Source organism: Callionymus lyra, chromosome 18, assembly GCF_982586985.1.
Source record: "Callionymus lyra chromosome 18, fCalLyr1.hap1.1, whole genome shotgun sequence".
In the NCBI taxonomy this organism is placed as follows: domain Eukaryota; kingdom Metazoa; phylum Chordata; class Actinopteri; order Syngnathiformes; family Callionymidae; genus Callionymus; species Callionymus lyra.
Genome location: NC_141835.1, coordinates 11806075 through 11830033, shown reverse-complemented (window position 1 = coordinate 11830033; position 23959 = coordinate 11806075). Strand labels below are relative to the sequence as shown.

The 23959-nt window shown below is 37.7% G+C and overlaps 1 protein-coding gene across 2 annotated transcripts in view; it reads right to left on the bottom strand.

Moving 5' to 3' along the window:
- Positions 1-23959, bottom strand: part of atrn (attractin) — a 113986-nt gene that overhangs the window by 40488 nt on the left and 49539 nt on the right. For both annotated transcript variants that reach the window (XM_087780503.1, XM_087780504.1), the window contains exons 25-26: positions 19414-19475; positions 8180-8258 (exon numbers count right to left, since the gene is read on the bottom strand). In XM_087780503.1, coding sequence (XP_087636629.1) covers positions 8180-8258; positions 19414-19475 — 141 coding nt within the window. The remainder of the gene's footprint in view (positions 1-8179; positions 8259-19413; positions 19476-23959) is intronic.

The following is a 23959-nucleotide window of genomic DNA, read 5'->3' as shown; positions in this document are numbered from 1 at the left end:
GGCGGCGACGGCTCACGAATTCCAGAGTATTATCATGATTGAAAATGATTATGTATTGCCGGAGAACCTTGTGAGACGGCGGCAGCAGCTGCAAGGGAAAAGTGCCGTGTTTTTTTTTTTTTTTTTTCCTTCTTTCGTTCCTGCTCGAGAGTGAACTGCATTAACTTTCAGCCATCTGCTGCTGGGACTGTAGTGTGTGCGCCGCGGGTGGAGAGACACCAGCGAGACGATCCTCCTCATCACACACCATTCAGAAACTAATTCGATGTGACGTCCTCGCGCCTCTTGATGTCTTCATTGTTTCGCGGTAGTTGGAAAAGCCAGATTTACTGGTAAATGGAGGAAGAACGGCATTGATTTTTTTTTTTTATTACATTCAAATCAGATAGAAAGAAAAAAACAACCTTTTAATAAGGATGTATGGAATAAATATTTTATTTTAGCAATAGCATCGTTGTTCCCAGACTAACACACTTATATTACTTTAATATTCACTTGGATTAACTATAGAAAAAGCATAGATCTTAACAAGTGTACAGTACATCTTGTACGTGACCCAGATTGTGCGATTGAGTTTGACACCCCTGCTATAGAGGTTGCTTTAAATTATTAATTGAGTTGCATTTACAAGTGACTTCTTTCAAAAAGTAACTCATTTAACTTTCAGTTAACTATCAAACTAACGCGTTACTCAGGACAAGTGACTTGTTTGTAAGAGAGGGATGAAGGAAAAAGCCAGTATTAGTTTGGATGCTGTGAATAAACAATTCAGATACGACGTAAGAACAATAAATTAAATCACCAAATACAATAAAATAAATGAATCTGTCGATACCAGTTTTTGCACAGTTTTCCCCCCTAGGAACTTAAACGCTTATAATCAGTGTATCGATCAAAGAAACCTATTAAATAAAAAACAATACAACTTAAAAAACACTGTATAAAAAACACAACAACCTTAAATGATGATGAATAATAAACAATAAAAATAAATGAGTAAAAAAAACTTAATTGCAGACACGAGCTTATAAATTCCCTTCAATAACTTGAAAAAAATGATTATTTATTCGTATTTCCTGACAAACATCTCCTCTTTGTTCAAGAAAGTTTCGCAAATTGGTATTCAATAGAAAGTGCATGGGTTTTATGTGGCTTTAAAACATTAAACCCTCTTGAATGCAACAATCCCGACATCACTGAATGCATCGTTCACGTGTGACAAATAAAAAAAAACATCTTAAAAGAAAAGGTAAATGTAAATATAAATCTTTAGTTTTTATTTAGCTTTCTCACAACACTCTTCTTTAAATTCCAGTAATGACAACGACAAAGAAATTAGTTACAGCGACTTGAACGTAGTTAATGTAACAAGTTGCTTAATAACAAATTAGCCAATTAGCTTGTTTAGCACATGCTAATTCAGAATAAACAGGAAGCAATTCGCTTTCAAATTGTTAAAATATTCCATATTAAACTTTAACTTTTGCATCAGAATATTGATACCCAAGGATGTGAGGAGGTTTTTACAGCACATTCTGTGCAACACGGTAAGGAGGTGAGGGAGTTCTTCTTCTCGGATTCAAAGTCAGCTTATTATATCGGGGATTTAATAGTGCCACTTAAATCTGGGAAAATTCTTCTCAAGCTTTCTTCCTGTATCCTATATAGCCTTGGATGGGTTCATAGAGAGACAAAGAACAACAGCTTTCAGGTATGAAATGCTGGCTGTCACATGTCAAAGAACATCCTTTGAAAAAACGCTGAAGAGCAGGGATGTATTTTAAGGTTCGTCTCGGGGAAGAGCAGGTGGGAAAAAAAAACAAAACGCGAAAACACGTGACAGACACGACGGTGAGAATAAAAAAAAAAATGGTCGCGACCAAGGTCGGCGGCTGCAGAGGTCGGCGTTCTCTCCGGCGAAAGGGAAGTGGGCGGACAAGAGAGGGCAGGGCGTGATGGGACGGAGAGGCTGGTGACACAGCTGCCTCTTCTGAAATGAGGGTCAGCAATTTGAAGTGGTGAAGGGCGAGAGGACGAGGGCGCTTTATTAACTTTATTGCTCCTGCCAACTCGCCCCCTTGAAACGGACCGACGACTTTCTAAAACCGTCTTAAAGGGAAAGCTCCACCAAAAATTCAACATTTCTACTCACCCTCATGTCGACTAAGAGTTGGGATTATTTTCGAGTAACTGTTACAGACTGAAATATGTGTTCATATGACTGTTGCGACCAGAACTCACTTTTATTCGTCCAAAAAAAGACACTTAAATCATCCAAATACCTCCATACTGCTCATCTGTAACGTCCATCTGGTATGGAAGCCTGGACAAGAGCAATTGTTCTAAAAATAAATGTTTTAATTCTATATTTAAAGCTTTTTTGTAGCGGGAGCTAACATGCTAACATACTAAACATATCTCGCAAGATCTTCCAGTGTCTACACTCGCGCAAGATTTACCCGAAGAGTATCCCGTCTCAAAATACGAAACTTTTTGTTGCCAAAAACCAAACGTAGGGATTTTTTTGGGTGCCGTTAGTCTGTGTTAGCATGTTAGCCTTTTAGCTTTTGCTACAAACAATCTTCAAATATAGACTCACAAGTGGGACACTTGAGACGAGCGTTATGGGGGTATTTGGATGTTTTTAAGTGTGTTTTTTGGAAAAGGATCACAAAAATATTGCGTACGGAAACACAATTTTTCTCCAAAAACACACGGGTTACTCTGAAAATAACCAGAACCCTTGGTCGACATGAGGGTGAGTAGAAAACGAGTGAATCATTTCGTGTTTACTATCGCTTTAATGTGTTGTTGCTAACTAAATAGGGTAATCATGCTAATGCTTAATATCTTATTCTGTCTTTTAAACCCATTCCACGCGACTCGATGCGGCACCAAGCCGGTAGTTGCAATCCCACGGCAGCTCGGAGTGACCCCGTTTTAATAAACAGTGTCTGGTTTTAGCACCTCGGCTGACAGTCGTATTTACGGCTTTGACAAAGTGGCGGTGATGAGGTGCGAGGGGGCGAGAGGGCTGCTGTAATAGGGTTATAAATATGTGAGAGCATCCTGAGATGTTTACATTGCTTCGTCTCCCTGAACTCTCCACACTGTCGGCGTATGTCACGGCGAAAACAATCGGGCTCGGGCCGTAAATCTCGCGTGATGCCGAGATGATGCCGAGGGACATTAGCGCCTTTTGTCGATGGCTCCGGGTCGATGCGGCTCTGAAGCGCCAGATTTCCCTCGATGTACTCGTGAACCCCGGGTGAGATTGATGCTGCTGGCTAATATTAAAAAAAAAAACATCATCGGTGTAAATTATAAACAATATTTTTCATTTATGAATTAGTAAATGAGTAAATCAAAGTCTGGCATGGGGGTCGTTTGCGGCCATTGAGCAGGTCTGATGTGGCCCACACTATACCCACAATATATATTTTTTAACTCAACTTTTTTAATGTCACTAAAGCTTTTAAAGACTAGATCTCACGAGTTGTAAAAAATCCTTCAACCCTTTTTATTTACTGTATAAAGTCCCAAGACCAAAAAAAACAAAAGAGCAAGTCCAAAGACCAATAGACAGATAGACCAATAGACCAAACCACTATCAAGATGAAAAGACCAAGACCAAAAAAACAAAAAAACAAAAGTCCAAAGACCATTGACCAAGCAAAGACCAATTGATGGATAGATAGATAGACCAAACCCATACCAAAAGACCAATCAAAAAATAGACCAAAGACTAAATAAAATAAACCAAGACCAATAGACTACAACCAATACCAAGACCAAAAAATCAAGACCAAAAGACCAAGACTCAAGGACCAAAGACTATAGAACAAGCAAAGACCAATAGACCAAGCAAAGACCAATAGACCAAACCAAGATCAAAAAATCAAGACCAAAAGACCAACACTCAAGGACCAAAGACTATTGACCAAACAGAGCCCAATAGACCATACTACTGAACAAACTACTGTCCATCATGGATGATGACAGTCATCCTCTGAACACTGTCATCAGTGAGCAGAGAAGTAGAATGAGAGCACGAATGCTCCTACCCAGGTGCAAAACAAATAGACTCAGGGACTCATTCATCCCTCGGGCTATTAAATTGTACAATTCTGAGTTTGGGTGCAGGAGTGGAGTAAAAGTATCATGATGTTCTGTTCTACGTTAGTCTTTGTATCCTTTGTCTGTTTTTCTTTGACCTATGTTCTTTGTCTTTATCTTTAGACTTAGATTGTGTCATCTTGTTCTTCCTCTTTTTGTTCTTCTTCTTATTTTATTTTTTATGTATTATTTTTTATTTTTTATTTTATTGTTTATGAAAAATTGCTGGCTATTGGTAAAAAACAATTTCCCGAAGGAGACCTCCTGAGCGATCAATAAAGTTTTACCTTACCTTACCTTATACCAAGGCCAAAGACAAAGTTAGAGCAATTAAAGGCTTTTTCCAGACAGAGACCAACAAATGAAAGAGAAAAAATAAAGAAGTATACACACAATTACGTATTTAAGATGAAGAACACCAGCATCATTTTGGAGTCCATTAGGATGATAGTGAAGATCTCTGTGGAGTGGACTCTAACTTGTGCGCGAACTGTACCAATGCTGTAAATTACGCTTCAAACCAAGACTGGGAAAGGCAGACCAAAACCATGGATTTTAGCGACAAGACAAAATTGAGACCAAGCAAAGGTTGTCCACTTAACTAAATTATAACAGATTTTTTCTGAAACATCGTGATCATGGCTTTTAAATCTCCCCTAAGTCGTGTTTCCATCCCAGCAAAGCAAAAAAGGCCCTTCTTGCTGCTATTGTTGTCTGAATATTGATCATAAATCATAGTAAAAGTGGTTTAAATTGATCCAAACATCTGCTCTCTATCCAGCGTTTCCAACCCAACCCTTCTTGGCATGAGAGTATATTTCTAATTGCATCGTGAGTAGATGCCACCTTGCCCGTCTCCTCCATTTAAATCCTTTTGCTTCTTCATTCCAGTCAAATTTGCAGAGAGAGAAACAAAGCAACAGCTCCCAATTTCCTCCAGCTGAAATTCAGTGTATCACTGAGTTCTTCTGCTGAATTCAAAAACCCTGTGATTTTTCGCTGCTACAATATTGCCGCTGTGGCTTCGTCCATCTATGGCCAGCTGGCAGCTGCAGCTTCTTCAAAGGAGATGTCACGACTCACAGAGGAGCTTTGAACCTTCAGACAGAGGCCAAACAGCAGAACTCGCATGGAAGCCGAATATGAAGGTGAAACAGGTGCCAAGGTTCCAGAACGCTCGTAACAAGCCGTACGTAGCCGTACTTCAAAAGCTTGTAACGACTAATTTGAATTCGTAAACAACGTGGCACATTTTTTTTAACTAAGCAGAGTAGACGGAAAAAACCTTCGCAAAAAATGATGACTATATAAACCTATTTTACAGGTCGTGTTTAAGACAAACTAATGTGTAAACCAACTCTCCTGACTTCGCATGTCTGAAATCTGGGCGAACGAGAGGTTACGAGAGCGGAGTCCGTAATGATGTGATAATGGCTACACTGCTCCTCCAGCCAGCTGGAATCATGCCCCGCATTGTTTATACAACGAGTCCCTTAGGAGATGAAGATGGTGACTTCCGGGGTTGATGACATTCGGTGACCAACCTCGATGCTTGACCAATCACAGAAGAGTGGGTGTGGTTAAAAGTTTTCAGTGGGCGGGGCTTAAGATCATTTTCTAATGTCAATATTTCAATGAAAATAGACTTTTGTACAAACAGACACGTAGTGATGATACAATAGAGTCCAACATCTATTTAAGAGAAGCTTAAATTAACACATTAGTTCAACCTGAAGTAACTTGTAGTCGAAAACTTATTTTTCTACTACGATCAACTACTTTAATTATATATATGTTTCTTGTGGTGTAGAAGTTGCAACATGAAGTTATGTGTATACATTTATAGTACAGGTACAGATCTAATGTGTGCGACTTTTGAACCAGTTTACCCTTCATCGATCTAATCCAATAAACAGGAGATAAGAACATGCAAAGAAAAATATTTTTAATTATTATTATATTTCCAGGTTTCTACTTCTTTACCTCCCAGTTTTTTCCTAAACAATACTATGGTCAAAATCAGTGTTCATTTTGTGTTTAATTGTTTGTATATTTCAACAATGGGTTGAAGTAAATACACCCTAAATACACAACGATACAGTCTTTTATGCAAAACAAATGTATTTCACGTTGTCTTCCCCAAAGGGGAAAAACGTCTCTTCCTTTATTCGAACAAATACAGTGAATGAGTACAAATCTCGAGTGACAGCTCAGCACCAAAAAGTTGAGTGAAATTCTCAAGTATCCTTGAAACAGAGCTAAGCCCCTCACATCTCTCCACGACAGTTAAGGGCAGATACTCTATAATCTATCCGACGAGATCGCTAGCCGACATTGTGACCTCCCTGTGACCCAGAGACGTTTTTCCCACCCGGGCCGACCTTTAAAGAAGCGAGAGACGACGAAACCTACGTGTAAACGTGTGACATTGTGCGGCTGATCAGAGTCAAAACCAAGGAAGGACAAGGAACGCGGCGGGTTTTGAAGCCCGGAGGTGCCATAACGTTGACATAACGCTGAAATTAAACCTCTCAGGTTGTTGGATTATCACCTGATTTACATTTAAGTTAATAAGAGCCTGCGGTCGACAAACTTGAGTTTGTTTTCGGCTCTAATTTATCCTTTTATTACTAATCAAACACTAAATAAAGCACAATAACTGTAGATTATTAGTGACTATTAATCAATATTTTACCAAGAAGTTGAAAACAGTTATTTCCAGTTGAACAACCATAACTTTTGTTTTTTAAATCAAGCCGACACGTTGCGAAACACAACAAAACAACTGAATTATATTTAAAAACTTCAAAAGTATGTTTAAAAAAATGCAAACACTATCAAACCATTTTTTATCGTCGAAGCGATTCCAGAGGTAAAGAAAGGTGAGCACGGACGCAGTTTTGAGGTAAAGATCCGCCTGAAAAGACTCAAATAAAATGCAGACGCAGAGACAAGAACGAGTCGTGCGAGGAGAGGCTGAGCTATTGTGAACGCTGTCAGATCGGGACAAACAAACCTGCGCGAGCCTCTGTTCGTGTTGTCAGGACAAAGGGAGTCCACACTCGGTGAACTCATGAGATCTTGTCTCTTCTGACAAGCGGCAGTAAATCATGGCGGTTTTAAATCAAAGAAGACGAGTATTCGTGGTGAGGCCAGGTGTTGGACTTGTATGAGTAGTTGCTTAGAAGTTTTATACTATTTTCCTAATACTAAATCCAAACGAAAAATCTTAAAAAAATAAAATATAAGGTAAGTCTTCTTTCAAGTCACATTCAAATGACAAGTCCTTAAAAAAGCCTTATTTCAAGAACAAGATGGACACCTGAATCTTAATCTCTTGTTTAGCGTTTTGACATTATTCTTGTTTTTAGAAATGTATAAGAAACTGCAGCAGAATTTTCATTTCAATAATATACTTACTATGGTGATTATTCTTGTTTTCTTAGCTTTAAAATAACCCTTATTCATCATAAAGTGAAAAAAAAATCTTTGAAACAAAACAAACAAGCATTTTCTTGGACTTCAGTTTTTTGCAGTGTATCTGTGATCAAAAAAATGTGAAATACTGTCATTTTTTTCTGTGTAAAATCCAGCTTTTTAAAGGACTCAACTTTCAGCTTTTTGACGGATACAAGTTTATCAAATCAGCCTCTTGGACCCTCGAGTTTTCCTTTAGTTCTTCTTGGACAGAAATCAACAGAGTAGAGTCTTAAAGCTATCATGGCCCATATCTGTGGATCTTTATATACTGTATATTGGAAAATTAGCAAAAAATAAATGATTAAACAAGTTTAAGAAACGTTTGTCAGTATATGCAGTGAAGCTTTATATACTGTATATTGGAAAATTAGCAAAAAATAAATGATTAAACAAGTTTAAGAAACGTTTGTCAGTATATGCAGTGAAGCTTCCGCCTCGTTGGCTTCGGCTACGTCTTGGAAAAACAAAAACATTAAAAGGAAGCAATTCTCGTGGCGTTGCTAATAACAACCTCCGGATTCATTATTGAGCACTTTAGCAGACAAGATTTGTTTTTTTGTTTGTGGGTGGATAACAGGCTTACCTCTCGCCGCCGTGACGCCCAGCAGCTTTGTTTTATCTTCCACACCACAGCGGCGACCAGGAGCAGCGACAGGAAACAGCTGCGGATAAACAAATGCAGAGATGAGTCGAAAAGAAAAAAAAGTGCTCAATGAAGAGGACGGATTAGAAAAGGAAAATTACGAGGAATAACCAAGAAAATCTGGCGCAACATTAATTCTGCTGAGAAAGAAGAATCCAACATGGCAGCTAAAGATTTTACCAAATAAACAGGATATAAAGATTATTTATGAGTAATAATACGTTTGGAATTTATTTGGAATTTAAAATCGAACACATATCACATATATATTAACAGATTTTCTTGGTGTATTCTTGCCGTCGACTACCCCGAGGTTCACCTTTAGCACGGCTTAAAATCAAAGTTGTGTACTTCACCGGTAAAGTATTTGGCTTATCTCAGCCGTTTACTCTTTAGACCTATTGTAATTTACCAGATACCCTTGTCTTTAAAAGTATAAATTGATTTGCTAAAATCAATTATTTATACCATGAACCCCTTAAATATTCTGGGATCATTGACAGCAGATCTTTGACATTCTTGCAGGAGCCAAGGTCTCAAGCAGGCCATTTTTGGGGTATTTTAAGATCAACTTCGCAACACAAATTCGAAAAGAGACTTGTTTTTTTTTTGTGTTTTTTCTTGTAGTTTTTGTTTGTTTTCTTAATTTACTGCTTGTTTTTTTTATCTCAACTTGTTTTAGCAATATACAGTATATTTTTGTACTCATTTTACAAGTACAATCAAGTTCTAAGTATAATCTAAATATCAAGTATAATCAAGTATCAATTATAATCCAAATATGAAGTATACTCAAGTATAATCCAGATATCAAATATCAAGTATAATCAAGTATAATCCAAATATAAAGTATAATCAAGTATCAATTATAATCCAAATATGAAGTATACTCAAGTATAATCCAGATATCAAATATCAAGTATAATCAAGTATCAATTATAATCCAAATATGAAGTATAATCAAGTATAATCCAAATATGAAGTATAATCAAGTATAATCCAAATATAAAGTATAATCAATTATAATCCAGATATCAAATATCAAGTATAATCAAGTATAATCCAAATATGAAGTATACTCAAGTATAATCCAAATATGAAGTATAATCAAGTATAATCCAGATATCAAATATCAAGTATAATCAAGTATAATATAAATATCAAGTATAATCAAGTATCAATTATAATCCAAATATGAAGTATAATCAAGTATAATCTAAATATCAAGTATAATCAAGTATAATCCAAATATGAAGTATAATCAAGTATAATCCAAATATAAAGTATAATCAAGTATCAATTATAATCCAAATATGAAGTATACTCAAGTATAATCCAGATATCAAATATCAAGTATAATCAAGTATCAATTATAATCCAAATATGAAGTATAATCAAGTATAATCCAAATATGAAGTATAATCAAGTATAATCCAAATATGAAGTATAATCAAGTATAATCTAAATATCAAGTATAATCAAGTATAATCCAAATATAAAGTATAATCAAGTTAAGTTAAGTGAAGTATGTATCAAATCGCCCGGGAGTCCTTCCACGTCATGATGGAACACCTCGATGCGTCGAGGACATGAGGTGCTGGTTTTCACACTCGCACCTTGCGAAAGCTGTGAAACGACGACGACGGAAAAAAAAACAAAAACCGAACAACAACTGAGAACGTGTGAGAGAAATGAGTTTGTCCTTTTCCGTCTGTGTGCCATCTCACATCACAGCCGACATCCCCAGCGATCTGAACTTCATTCCCAACTGTCAGGCCTCACACTGATTTCCTGTCAGCGTTCCTCGCGGCTTCCTGGCTCACGGGTTTATTTATTTATATTTTCTCCCCCCACCGCGAGGTCCGTGTCAACAACTGGCTGGTGACGAGCACCGGGATGTTACACAATAGAATCCTGACAAAAATGTGTGTAAACAAGCACCTCTTTTCTGACTTTAACAAGAATTTGAGATGAAAACTTGACTCATGGAACCACTTATTCCTTAATTTTTTAGCCACTTAACCCTTATGGGGGTTTCGAAGGGGGTGGAGTCTATTCCAGTTTCTTCGGGCATGAGGCAGGGGACACCCTGGACAGGACGCCACTCTGTCTCAGGACACACAAAGACACACAACCATTCACAAACACACTCATACCTATGGACAATTTCCCCTTGTTCTCAATCAACCTCTGTTTGTATTTGGACTGTGGGAGGAAACCGGAGTTCCAGGAGTAAACCCACGCAACACGGGGAGAACATACAAACTCCACACAAGAGGTCACACCGACCTGGAAGTGAACTGGCAACCTTCTTACTTTGAGGCGGAACCACTTATTAAGGTTAGTAAATTAAACTCTTCTAATCCAATGAACAATATAAAACGATAATTCCAGAAGGAGTACTGGTTCCTTTTTTGTGTTTGGTTCTTTCCAACTAATTTCGGGGGAATCCAGGAGGGACAAAGTCCAATGCCTTCTTCAGATCCACAACAGGTTGGGCATACTCCGAGGAACCCTAAAGGATCCAGAGAGCTGATCCATGGTCCCACGACCTGAGCAAAAACCACATTGCAACTCCTTGATCCAAGGTTGGCCTACCCTTGACCCCAAAATAGACTTTTCCATGGAAGCTCAGGAGTTGGATCCCCCTATGGTTACACCCTACGACCTCCATTCTTAAAAAGGGGGACCAACACCACGGTCTGCCAATCCGGTCCGAGTCCGATGTCCATGAGATGTTAAAGAGGACAACTTTGTAGGTCTATGCTCTTGCTTCCAACCTGGCTTCCAGAAATACATATGCAGTGTCGGGGGTCGTTCACCTTGACGAACAATTTTTTGTTTTCAGCCACCGGGTCACCTTGATCAAGGGGCCAGAAAACGACCTACCTCTGGGCCCCTACCACCAATTAGCTTTTTAACCACCCGGGGCAATTTTAAGTGTAAAGGTTCATTTGGTCTCTGTCATTTTTCCCAGTGCATTGTGGGACTTTATGAGTCGAGTCCACTCCATAAAGTCAGATGGAAACAGCTTTGAAAGGCTGAAGTAGTCCATCCGTCCACCTGCCCGGCTCCATTCATGTGCTGCCAAAAAGAGCGCCGGGGCGAGCTGATGAACACATATCGGCCTCACATCAAAGGTCTCAGCAGGGTGGGAGAGCACGGGGGGGGGCGGCGCAGTGGAAAGGACAAGAGGAGAAGGAGAGGTGAAGACAAAGATAGGAATGGAAATTGACAGCGATGGCAAAGGGGTAGGAGACGAGGGGAAGATAAGAGCGGGACTAAAGTCAGCGCCGTCTAAAAAAAGACAGGACACAAGAAGAGACGGAGGATGAAAGGTTGCGAGATAAGCGGAGACGGCAGGGTCTGGAGATGGCTCCACAACATCGATACAGATGGATGCGGCGGCGAGAAGAAAAACCAGGCGGAGCTCATGTAAGGCGCCGCTATCAATTACCGTTTCACGCCTATGCTTTCAGGTGCTACCGCGCTTCGAACGAAGTGGTGCGAAAGTCTGAGATCAGCAGTGAAAGTGTCGACGTTGGTTATTGAGTAGCTCTTTGCGTTGGTGTGGTTAGAAGCGGAACGACTAACCAGCGAGAGCAGGATTCATCGTGAAACATCGGCTGCCGAAAAGGTGAGCATTCGCATGTCTTTGGGTTAACCTGACAGCAAAGACAACAACCGCGGGGCACAAACGTCCTCAGTCGACTGAATGCTAATCCGTCCGCCCGGCTACTGCTGGCATTTATACTCCGCGGTGGGGAAATCCAGCCAAACCCTATATCCCGAGGGCTCTCCTCCGAAACCGCCAAAGAAAATGGAAAAGGTCTGAACATTAGCGGCGGGAAAAAGACCCGCTGATGGCTCAAGGCTGTTTGAATATCCTTCACTCTGAGATCAGAGGTTCGTGTTGATGTCCAACCACCTCAGACTTTAGCTTCACATCGATCTCACGGTCTTGGATTTCAATCCTAGCACAACCTGTTCTAGTCTTTTCCCATTTATTCCGTACGCAAGTAGAAACAGAGTTGACTATTCAGTCGCTACTGGTTAATCTACAAAAAATGCTTCAAATTCTCGGATTAAAATAAAAAAAAGTCTAGTTAAAACAAGTGACTACTTAAATTAGCGACATTTTTCCCGGTTATTTAGAAAATCTACTTTATTTACTTTACTACTACTTTACTACTATTTATTTCATGCCATGGAAATTTGTTATTGATTTTTGTTGTTTCAAGGTCAAAAGTTAAATAATTCCAATAAGATTGTCTTCATCCATTTAGTTCTTTGTATTGTCAGATTAAAAAATGACAAAAGGCTCAAAACTTTAAGGCGACTTTCTTTGAAGCAACATTGAAGCTAGCGTTAGCGTTGACTAATACTTCATACTTTTTTTCCCCAGGAGGGCCACCTTTGATTAAGTGATAACAAGGTGCCAAATATGAACATCTCACCAGGAGTTATCTTTAGACTTTCTTTTATTGTCATCGCACAAAAAACACAGCAGTGAAACTGGCAACGCAATTTCGTTGCTTGGCAACCGTTAAAAACACGGCAGAATGAATGTATATATAAAAAGTATAAATATAATATATAGTATAAAGCTAATTAATAAATAACGTTTTAAATATTGCATATAATAATTAATGTATTTAAAAGTATAAATATAAATAATAAACAGAACATTTCTGACTTCTTTGTGTTTACATTTTTATTTATACTTTTTTTTTAATGTGGGTTGTAACGAACAAACTGTATTATTCAACCTCGTCTCCAGCCGGATACAATCTGTTCTAATGGCCAACCAAACCCATGAATCACGCCGTTTAATCTGGATTACATGAAGGCATTTGATGCCCAAATCTGACCGTTTAAAAAAATCAAAGGAATAATCCGATATAATAGCTTAACAATGACTACTTTACAATATATATATATATCTTCTTGCCTTTTCTTTAGGATCCATTTATACGTGGTAGTAAAATTACGAGACGTATTTTTCAGCACTTTTCTACGACGGCTTCGGTTCTTCTAAGATGTGGGTCATGAGACCAGGAAAAAAATGTCATTTTCCTTTTTCTCTTGTTACATGTCTTTTCCATTTCCAAACCTCGCAGCCTTTGAAAAAGCCAGACACGCCGCCTCGTTCTGGAATCTTTTTGAAGGAAGGAATAAAATGTGGGAATCGTGCTACTCTTAAGAATCCTCACGTGAAAGTTTGATGAAGAACATTAAAGAGATAATTGTATCTTCTTTTAGCAGGTCCTACCTCGTCTTGGTTTTGATATGTTAAACTATTATAACTTAAATGAATATAAATATGTCGCCTCATTTACTCTGACAACATAGTCCAGCAGTGTCAGTGTTTATTTCAAGGTCTCGAAAATATAAAACTGAATTAAAGTTTTTATTATATACAATAAGTTCCTTAAATATTAATCAGGAAATTGTATTTTATTTTAAACAAAATTCTATTTATTTCCTCATTTAATGTAATTTATCCGAATTTTTTCGAATGTGAAGAAAAGTGAATAATTTTAACCTGAATGCTTTTCTTGCTAGCTTAGCTCGTCGCTAACAGTTGCAGCTGAACTCAGCCGTTTACTCTTTAGACCTATTGTAATTTACCAGATACCCTTGTCTTTAAAAGTATAAATTGATTTGCTAAAATCAATTATTTATACCATGAACCCCTTAAATATTCTGGGATCATTGACAGCAGATCTTTGACATTCTTGCAGGAGCCATGGTCTCAAGCAGGCCATTTTTGGGGTATTTTAAGATCAACTTCGCAACACAAATTAGAAAAGAGACTTTTTTTTTTTCGAATGTGAAGAAAAGTGAATAATTTTAACCTGAATGCTTTTCTTGCAGCTGAACTCATTTTTTTCTTGTAGTTTTGTTTGTTTTCTTAATTTACTGCTAGTTTTTTTTTTTTATCTCAATTTGTTTTAGCAATATACAGTATATTTTTGTACTCATTTTACAAGTACAATCAAGTTCTAAGTATAATCTAAATATCAAGTATAATCAAGTCTCAATTATAATCCAAATATGAAGTATAATCAAGTATAATCCAGATATCAAATATGAAGTATAATCAAGTATAATCCAAATATAAAGTATAATCAAGTATCAAGTATAATCCAAATATCAAATATAATCAAGTATCAAGTATAATCCAAATATCAAATATAAAGTATAATTAAGTATAATCCAAATATGAAGTATAATCAAGTACATTTTCAATCAAACCATTTTTGAACATATATATATATATATATATATATATATATATATATATATATATATATATATAATATTACAAATGTTACTCATGTTTTTTTATGTTTAATTTAGAAGTTTTAAAACTGAATTCTGTAAATCTGCACCTAAATAAAAGCACAAATTAGAACATTTATAATACAAATTATAGTTTTCACATCATAAAAACATTCATTAAAATAAATCCAGGCGTCATTTCTTGCGTCAGTGAAAACTAACACATGGGTTACACTGAAAAGAGCAAGATTAATAATAACAAATACATGAAAGTGTTTAGAAAAAGCTGTGATCGGCGGAACGACCCGCTTATCATCCCTGATAAAAGACAGAATTAACTAAGCGAGGATGGAAGTGTTTCTTCCTCCTCTCGGGAATCCCTTGAACGGCCTTCGTGGCCTCGCGCTCATCCCTCGCTCCTCTCCTCCCTGCTCATTACAGGTGAGCGAGAGAGAGAGAGAGAGAGAAAGAAAGAAGGGAGGAGGACACACCTCGTCAATCCGAAGTGCTTCGCCTCATTTATTATTAACCCGATGCAGCTTTCAAGCTCCTGGTGGACGCGTCGGGGAGGACGCTTTAGCCCAGGGAGGGGTTTTCTTCCATCTGTTCATCTTTGACTCGTATCTTTCTCGCCGATGACCCCGACAAAGAGGTCGGGTGCGAGGAGAGCGCCGCTCAAGCATGCGAGAAACAAGTGGAGCATGAGGTCGGCGGAGGAGACGATGAGAGGAGGAAGAAAGAGAGGGAGAAAGAGAGGCGCCAAGGAGGGCGAGGCAGGGGAGAAGGATGAAGATGTTAAAAATGTGCCTTGAATAAGAAGAGGTTGACCGGGAGGGGGGAGGGGGGGCAAATGGACAGAAGAGAGGGTAATAAAAGACAAGAAAAGATGGAGCCTCGCTGAGCTCCCTGAGGACAAACAGAAAAAAAGGTTGGGATGATCGTCGGTGATGTCTCCCCCGCTCGCCCCCCGGGGGGGAGGACGCAGAAGAAGAAATGTCCTGTCAGTCAACACATGAAGGTGGGGCGCAGGTACGAGAGGACGTCGACTCAACAGGAACTAGTTCTTCACAGAGAGTGGATGATGAAGAAGAAGAAGAAGTGCTGCTGCTGCTGTCAGTCACGCGTCACTCAAGCAGTTGTTGACACGCCGACGGTCACGCGGCCTGACATGTGTGTACAAACACCGGCGAGCGACGGAGCGCAGAGTGTGCGGCGCCGCCGAGGGTATCACACTCGGGGTCGACGTCGCTCAGGTCTCACCCGAGTGACGGGAGTCGAGGGGGGTTATAGTGCCGCGCTTCAGGGCGTCACGAGCACAACCGTGATTAAATACATCAGTCGGATTCTTTTTTTTACAGTATCTTCATTTGATTTATCATGTCTGGCTATGAGGGGATCTTTGACTGAAGCAGGAGGGGACGATATTTGCTTAAGGTCTTTATTATTGTTATTTATTAGTAGTTCAACTGTAGTTATAAGTCAAGATATTTGTTTCAGGTCTTTATTATTGTTATTTATTAGTAGTTCAACTGTAATTATAAGTCAAGATATTTGTTTTAGGTCTTTATTATTGTTATGTATTACTAGTTTAACTGTAGTTATAAATTAAGATATTTGTTTAATTTCTTTATTATTTTGATTTATTACTAGTTCAACTGTAATTACAAGTCAAAATATTTATTCTTAGTATATCGTTATTTGTATTCATTACTAGTTCAACTGTAGTTATAAATTAAGATATTTGTTTCAGGTATTTATGATTGTTATTTATTACTAGTTCAACTACAATTATAACTAAAATTATTTGTTTTAGTATATCATTATTTTTCTTTATTTCTAGTTACACTATTATTATAACTTGATATTCGTTTTAGGTCTTTATTCTTTTTTATTATTTATTAGTAGTTAAACTATTGTTATAACTTGATATTTGTTTCAGGTCTTTATTATTTTTATTTATTACTAGTTCAACTGTAGTTATAACTTAAGATATTTGTTTCAGGGATTTATTATTGTTATTTATTACTAGTTCAAATGTAGTTATAACTTAAGATATTTGTTTCAGGTCTTTATTATTTTTATTTATTACTAGTTCAAATGTAGTTATAACTTAAGATATTTGTTTCAGGTCTTTATTATTGTTATTTATTACTAGTTCAACTGTAGTTATAACTTAAGATATTTGTTTCAGGTCTTTATTATTGTTATTTATTACTAGTTCAACTGTAGTTATAACTTAAGATATTTGTTTCAGGTCTTTATTATTGTTATTTATTACTAGTTCAACTCTAGATATAACTTAAGATATTTGTTTCAGGTCTTTATTATTGTTATTTATTACTAGTTCAACTGTAGTTATAACTTAAGATATTTGTTTCAGGTCTTTATTATTGTTATTTATTACTAGTTCAACTGTAGTTATAACTTAAGATATTTGTTTCAGGTCTTTATTATTGTTATTTATTACTAGTTCAACTACAATTATAACTCAAAATATTTATTTCAGTACATCCTTATTTTTATTTATTACTAGTTAAACTATTATAACTTGATATTTGTTTTAGGTCTTTATTATTTTTCATTATTTATTAGTAGTTAAAGTATTGTTATAACTTGATATTTGTTTCAGGTCTTTATTATTTTTATTTATTACTAGTTCAACTACAATTATAACTCAAAATATTTATTTCAGTATATCATTGTTTGTTTTTATTACTAGTTCAACTACAATTATAACTCAAAATATTTATTTCAGTATATCATTGTTTGTTTTTATTACTAGTTCAACTACAATTATAACTTGATATTTTTTTTAGGTCTGTATTATTTTTATTTATTACTGCAATTATAACTCAAAATATCTATTTCAGTACATCATTATTTTCATTCATCACTTATATATAACTTTTAGTATAACTCAATGAATTGTTTTTTTATTATTATTATTATTTATTATTTTGTATTCATTATAATATAATACATGGAAAACTAATAATGAATAATAAAAACAATTTATTTATTAATTTTACCTCCTTAATATGTTTCCTCATTTTTTTGTTCTTCATTTCAATTAACAGTATAGAAGACCCTTTACAACATTGACGTGAAAATTCTCTTTAGAAAAGTTTAACCTGGGTCAACGATGAAATTGAAGATATATTATATATATATATATATATATATATCAATTATAAACAAACATTATTCAAGCGAGGGACAAACATATTAAAAATCTGCCCAGTTCGTCATAAAGAGTCTCCTGTTGGACTTTAGAGTGAAAGAGAAAGGATTGTTTCCCGTGGCTGGAGAAGGCTCACGGGTGGTGTTGCTGGTGATGGTGTTGGGGGTGTTGGGGGAGGGCGGGGGTCTGTGCTGGCGCTGCAGATAACAGCGAGGCTCCACCTTCATCCGTCCCCGCAGGCAGCGTCAGCGCCGAGAAAGTCAAAACACTCGCGAGTGAGAGAGGAAGATTAAGACGCAGTGAAAGTGGCGAAGCCGTTTTCACGTTAATTAGCATCTCTGTCGTCCCCCCAACAATATGAGCGGCGCCCCGGGACCCCCGCACCCACCCCCTTGAAGCAAACAGGGATTAGACGTTAAAAACTTCGAGACTCATCTGAGCTGCATCACTGTCAAGACGTGTTTGAAGCAGGAGAAGAAAGTCTCCCTAAAAAAAAAAAAAAACGAAGAACAATTCAATCGCAACTTTACGGACCCTAGTGAATACTGGGCGTTCGCTTGGGACCTTGGCTCCAGCAAGCGTTTGAGTCATGTCGTAGGCTGGTGGCTGGAAGAAGTTGCAGGTCTCAACCCCCAGGTCCGGGTATGATTGTGTTGTTGAGCGAGAAACTGCGAGAGGAGCTGCATTGCGGCCTACTCCCGCCGTCATAGCTTAGATGGTGGAGTGGTTGCTCGCGGTCTAAGAGGTTGCGGGTTCAATCCCAGCTCCGGATGAGTTTGTGGCATTGTGTCCCTGAGAAAGACACTTTACCCTGATGGCTCCTAATGGTAGAGCTGGGGCGCTGGGTCGCAGCCTACTCCCATCAGTGTGTGATTGTGCGTGTTTCTTGTCCTTCTTCCTTTTATTTTTCTTCTTAGTTTCCTTTTCCTTTTTCTCTTATTATTCTTTATACTTTTCTTCTTTTTTTCTTCTTCTTATTCTCCTTCTCCTTCTTCTCCTTCTACTTCTTCTTCACCAGTGTGCGACCAAAACCCAATCCCACGAAAGGCCGAAATCTTTTAGGAAACAAGGTTAAGTGTCCAACAGTATGTTCGGAAGTATGAGCGTAGTATTGTTTTCCTGAACTAAAACTCAATATATCTTTGTGTGTAAGTAAGTAAGTAAGTAATTTTTATTTGTATAGCGCTTTTCCAGACCAAGGTCACAAAGCGCTTAAATAATCAAAACAATACTCAATAAAATATATACTTTAAAGGTCAAGATAAAACTGAGAACACAACAGGAGTTCCAGAAAATCAAGGAAAATGCATCACCTTAACCCTTACCCAACACAAAAAATCCTCTAATATCAGTTTCATACTTTTTGGAAGTACAATTGAACATTAATCTACTTTGATTTTTAGTCAACCACCCAGAGAGCTACATGCAATGACTCGCCCGGCTGGCCTTGAGTCGGACACTTGCTTTAGGCCTTTTGTGACGAAAAAAAACAGAACAGTCAAAGAACAGAACAAGTGCAACGCTGGTGTGTCTAAGCGTGACGCAAGCTAGTAGCTGCATGACTTCTCCTTCATCGTAATTGCTCCCGCGTTCCCGGAAGCGACATCGGGCGATCCATCAATGCAGTTTTACTTGGAAACGCACACATAGACGTACACACAGACACACACACAGACACACACAGACGCACACGACGGCGACAGCTCACCTGAAAAACGTGACGAAGAACTGCACCAGGTCCATGAAGTTGCTGTGCTGCGAGAACGCGATCTGTGGGCGAGACGAAAAAAAAAGAAAACACTCTTTATTATTGTCAGAGTTGGTGAGAAGAATGTCCAGAAGAATTCAAGGTTAAACGAAGAAGGTTCTACACAAAGACGACACAACTGTAGAAGAAACACGTGTTCAATATGAACAAAGATCTCAAGGTGACTGAACATATGACTTTACATGCGTCTGCTACCAACAAGTGAAGGGTATTGTAACGATGACACAACTGAACACAAACAAACTGACTTTGAATTATAAACACAAACTAGAACAATTGCCTGTCAAGAAGTAAAGTGAAATGTTATGAAGTATTAGTATTCAAAGTAAAAATGAGTGGAAACAGTTGAAATGATAATATAAAGTGAAAAATGTTGTGGAGAAGGAAAAAAGGAGAAAAGAAGAAGAATTTGTCATAGAAGTAGCAGTAGAATTAAAAGTAAAAGTAATACTACAGTGACTCGCTGAGTAACACTAAAGTGACTCCCTGAGCAATACTACGGTGACTCTCTGAGTAACACTAAAGTGACTCGCTGAGTAATACTACGGCAACTCTGAGTAATACCAAGATGACTCCCTGAGTAATACTAGTGTGAATTGCTGAGAAATACTACGGTGACTCGCTTAGTAATACTACGATGACTCTCTGAGTAACACTAAAGTGACTCGCTGAGTAATACTACGGTAACTCTGAGTAATACTAAGATGACTCCCTGAGTAATACTAGTGTGATTTGCTGAGAAATACTACGGTGACTCGCTGAGTAATACTACGATGACTCGCTGAGTAACACTAAAGTGACTCGCTGAGTAATACTACGGGGACTCGCTGAGTAATACTACGATGACTCGCTGAGTAACACTAAAGTGACTCGCTGAGTAATACTATGGGGAATCGCTGAGTAATACTATGGTGACTCGCTGAGTAATACTACTGTGACTCGCTGAGTAATACTACAGTGACTCGCTGAGTAACACTTCAGTGAATCGCAGAGTTATACCACGGTGACCTGCTGAGTAATACTACGATGACTCGCTGAGTAATACTACTGTGACCCGCTGAGTAATACTACGATGACTCCCTTAGTAATACTACGGTGACTCCCTGAGTAATAATATGGTGACACGATGAGTAATACTACTGTGGCTCAACAGACCTTCACTAACTATCAAAAAGAGAAAAATCTGCATGGAATAGCGTCTGCTTGAGAGCTTGGCTCCAGCAAGGGTTTGACCTTACTTAAAAAAAAACGTACTTTTGTAATACAAAATGCTCGTTTTTAGACCGTAGTATTAAGACCGGTAGTCAAAGTCATTAACACAAGGGGCTACAATCTTGTATTAGTTTTGGTAGCAGAACACAATTTGTATTCACTGAACTGTAACCGGGAGAATTAAACGTCCATTAATTTGTGTCACTTTTAATGTCATTGGAAGTCTGTGTATCATCGTCGACATCCATTCGTCCATCGACGGCAACATTTTAATTTGAAAGATTTTGGTTTTAAAATGAGAATAATTCACGTCTATTCCAGGTGCTCAGTGTTCATCTAGTGTTTGTCATTCACCGTGAAGTCGTCACGTCAGCATGAAGCCTCCTCAAGTTATCAAACCTTTCTTTTTTTTTTTAAATCTCTCCTCAAATGAACGACGACAGCCACACACACACGGCTCAACACTGCTCCACCCTGGTCACCCCGCGTCACTGCACCTTCCGACTCGCCCACCAGAATTCAACTCACACACTCCCCCGTCCCCCCTCAACCCCCCCCATCTCAGAGGTGACACCTTGGACCAGAACTCATCGCCGAGCCTGCTTATTATTCCTTGGCAAAGTGGGATTAGCATACAATTCCAGTGGAAAAGAAAATGAGGAGGCAGAAGAAGGAAAAAAAACAAAAAACAAAACCCAACAGTGCTCTCGTCAGACGAGTCCATGAATACTTAATACGTGATGAAGAGTTACAATGTATGCATGAGCAAGAACAGGGGTCAGGATGAATATAAATCCGTGTCAGCTTACGCCGGGAACACCGGGGGCACTGGATACTGCTGGAATAACTCGCCTTTTTTTTTTTTTTTTTGGGGGCTCGTGGTGTAAATCGACTCGTGTCGTCGGCGCCATCTGGGTCGCTAACGTGTCGCTCTTGATTACCGTTGAGCGCCGGATCTTTCCTCGCCATCGTTTTCCTGAACGCAGGAGCTGCTTGGTAGACTTTAGGGATAATGTCCTTTTAAATTTTTAGTACATAAGGAAGGAAACGATATTCTTATTTTGTCCATCAATTACCGTTACTTAGTCGTAACCACGGAAACCTGCGGCTTGTATACAAGTGCGGCTTATATATGTACAACGTGAATTATCTTTAAAAATGTAGCCGGTGCGCTGAAATTTACGGTACTTCACAAGCATCATCATCATCAACTGAAAATATGGCAGAAGGAAGAAGCACAAACACAAGAAGTAGGAGAAAATAATAAATCAAAATAGAGTAAAAAAAGATTTAAAATGCACCAGAAAAAGCACAAAAAGAACAAAAAGTAAAGAACATACAGTATATAGGCCTTTTAACATTTAACTGGTGCGCTTTATAGTCCGAAATTTAAGGTACTTCACAAGGATCATTATTATCAACTAAAATATAAATGATGAAGAAGGACAAAGACAAGAAGTAGAAGCAAAAAATAATTTAAAATAGAGTAAAAAAAGATTGAAAATGCACCAGAAAAAGCACAAAAAGTAAAGAACATACAGTATATAGGCCTTTTAACATTTAGCTGGTGCGCTTAATAGTCCGAAATTTACGGTACTTCACAAGACTAAATATCATCATTATCAACTAAAATATAACTGATGAAGAAAGAAGGACAAAGACAAGAAGTAGAAGCAAAAAATAAATAAAATAAGAGTAAAAAAAGATTTAAAATGCACCAGAAACAGCCTGGGTCCCAAATGCTCAAAATTCCCATTCATTTATACATTTACTCGGCAGCAAAGAAAAAACGTTTAAAACAGACAAAAAAACCATTTTTGAGAAACTCAATTGACATATGGTATCGCATACAAACACATTTGGGGGAAGCTACAGCACTGTCACAGTTTTCACCAATATATGGTAATGATGACTTCCGCCCAGGAAGGGAAGACCCAGGCTTCAGAGTCTGGGCCATAAAAGGAATAAGTAAAATTTCAGATTTATATAAGGATCATCAACTAATGTCATTTGAAGAGCTCCGCCTAAAATATAACATTCCCACGAAACATTTTTTCAAATTTCTTCGAATTAGAAGCTATATTAAATCCAAAGCTCTGGCCTGGCTCTTCCTGCCCTGTCTGCTCTGGAGGAGGTTATTGTAAAGCATTCACATCCCAAAGGTCAAATATCTCTTTTGTATAAACTTTGTGTGGATGGGTGCAAGGAGTCATCAGTGACTACCTTACAAGCCTGGAGAATGGATTTAAACGAAGATGTAACCGAAGATGAATGGAGGCAGGCTTGCACTTCAGCTCAAACCCAATCAGTGAATTCAAACTCCAAGTTGCTTCAATATAAATGGTTAACTAGACAATACATATCACCTGCTAAACTACACCGCTTTAATCCAAATATTCCGGACACCTGTATAAAATGCAATGAGCATAAGGGGTCACTATTTCACTGCATGTGGGAGTGTCCAAAGGTGCTTTCTTTTTGGAAGAAGGTTGTAGAATTGAGTGGACAAATGACTGGGAAGGATATTCCATTGAACCCAAAACTCTGTATTTTGAGTGTCTATCCTGCTGATTTTGTGACCTCGAGAAACATTAAGGCGTTACAAAGCGATGCATTGCCCTTTCCTGGAAAAATGTTGTTGCTTGCAGTATCTCCCAATGGCTAAAAGGATTGACTTTCTATGTAGCCTTGGAGAAAGTTTTTGTGTGAAAGGTAAACTGGACAAATTTTGGAAAATATGGAAAATGTTCTATAACTTTTTGGAAATTTTCAACATTGAAAATTTGATTTGACTGTAATAATCACAAGATAGAGGTGTACTGGACTGGCTGCTTTTGTTTTATTTTATCTTTGTTTTCACGCATGTTTGTCTTTTTTCTGTGTATATATTGTTTTGTTTTGTTTTTGTTTCTTGTTTTCTTATTTCTTCTTCTGTGACTGCATCTTGTAAAGTTTGAATAAACAGATGTTTAAAAAAAAAAATGCACCAGAAAAAGCACAAAAAGTAAAGAACATACAGTATATAGGCCTTTTTTTAATTTAGTTGGTGCGCTTAATAGTCCGAAATATACGGTACTTCACAAGACTTAGCATCATCATTATCAACTAAAATATAACTGATGAAGAAAGAAGGACAAAAACAAGAAGTAGAAGCAAAAAATACATAAAAATAGAGTAAAAAAAAAGATTTTAAATGCACCAAAAAAAGCACAAAATTAAAGAACATACAATATATAGGCCTTTTAACATTTAGCTGGTGCGCCTTATAGTCCGA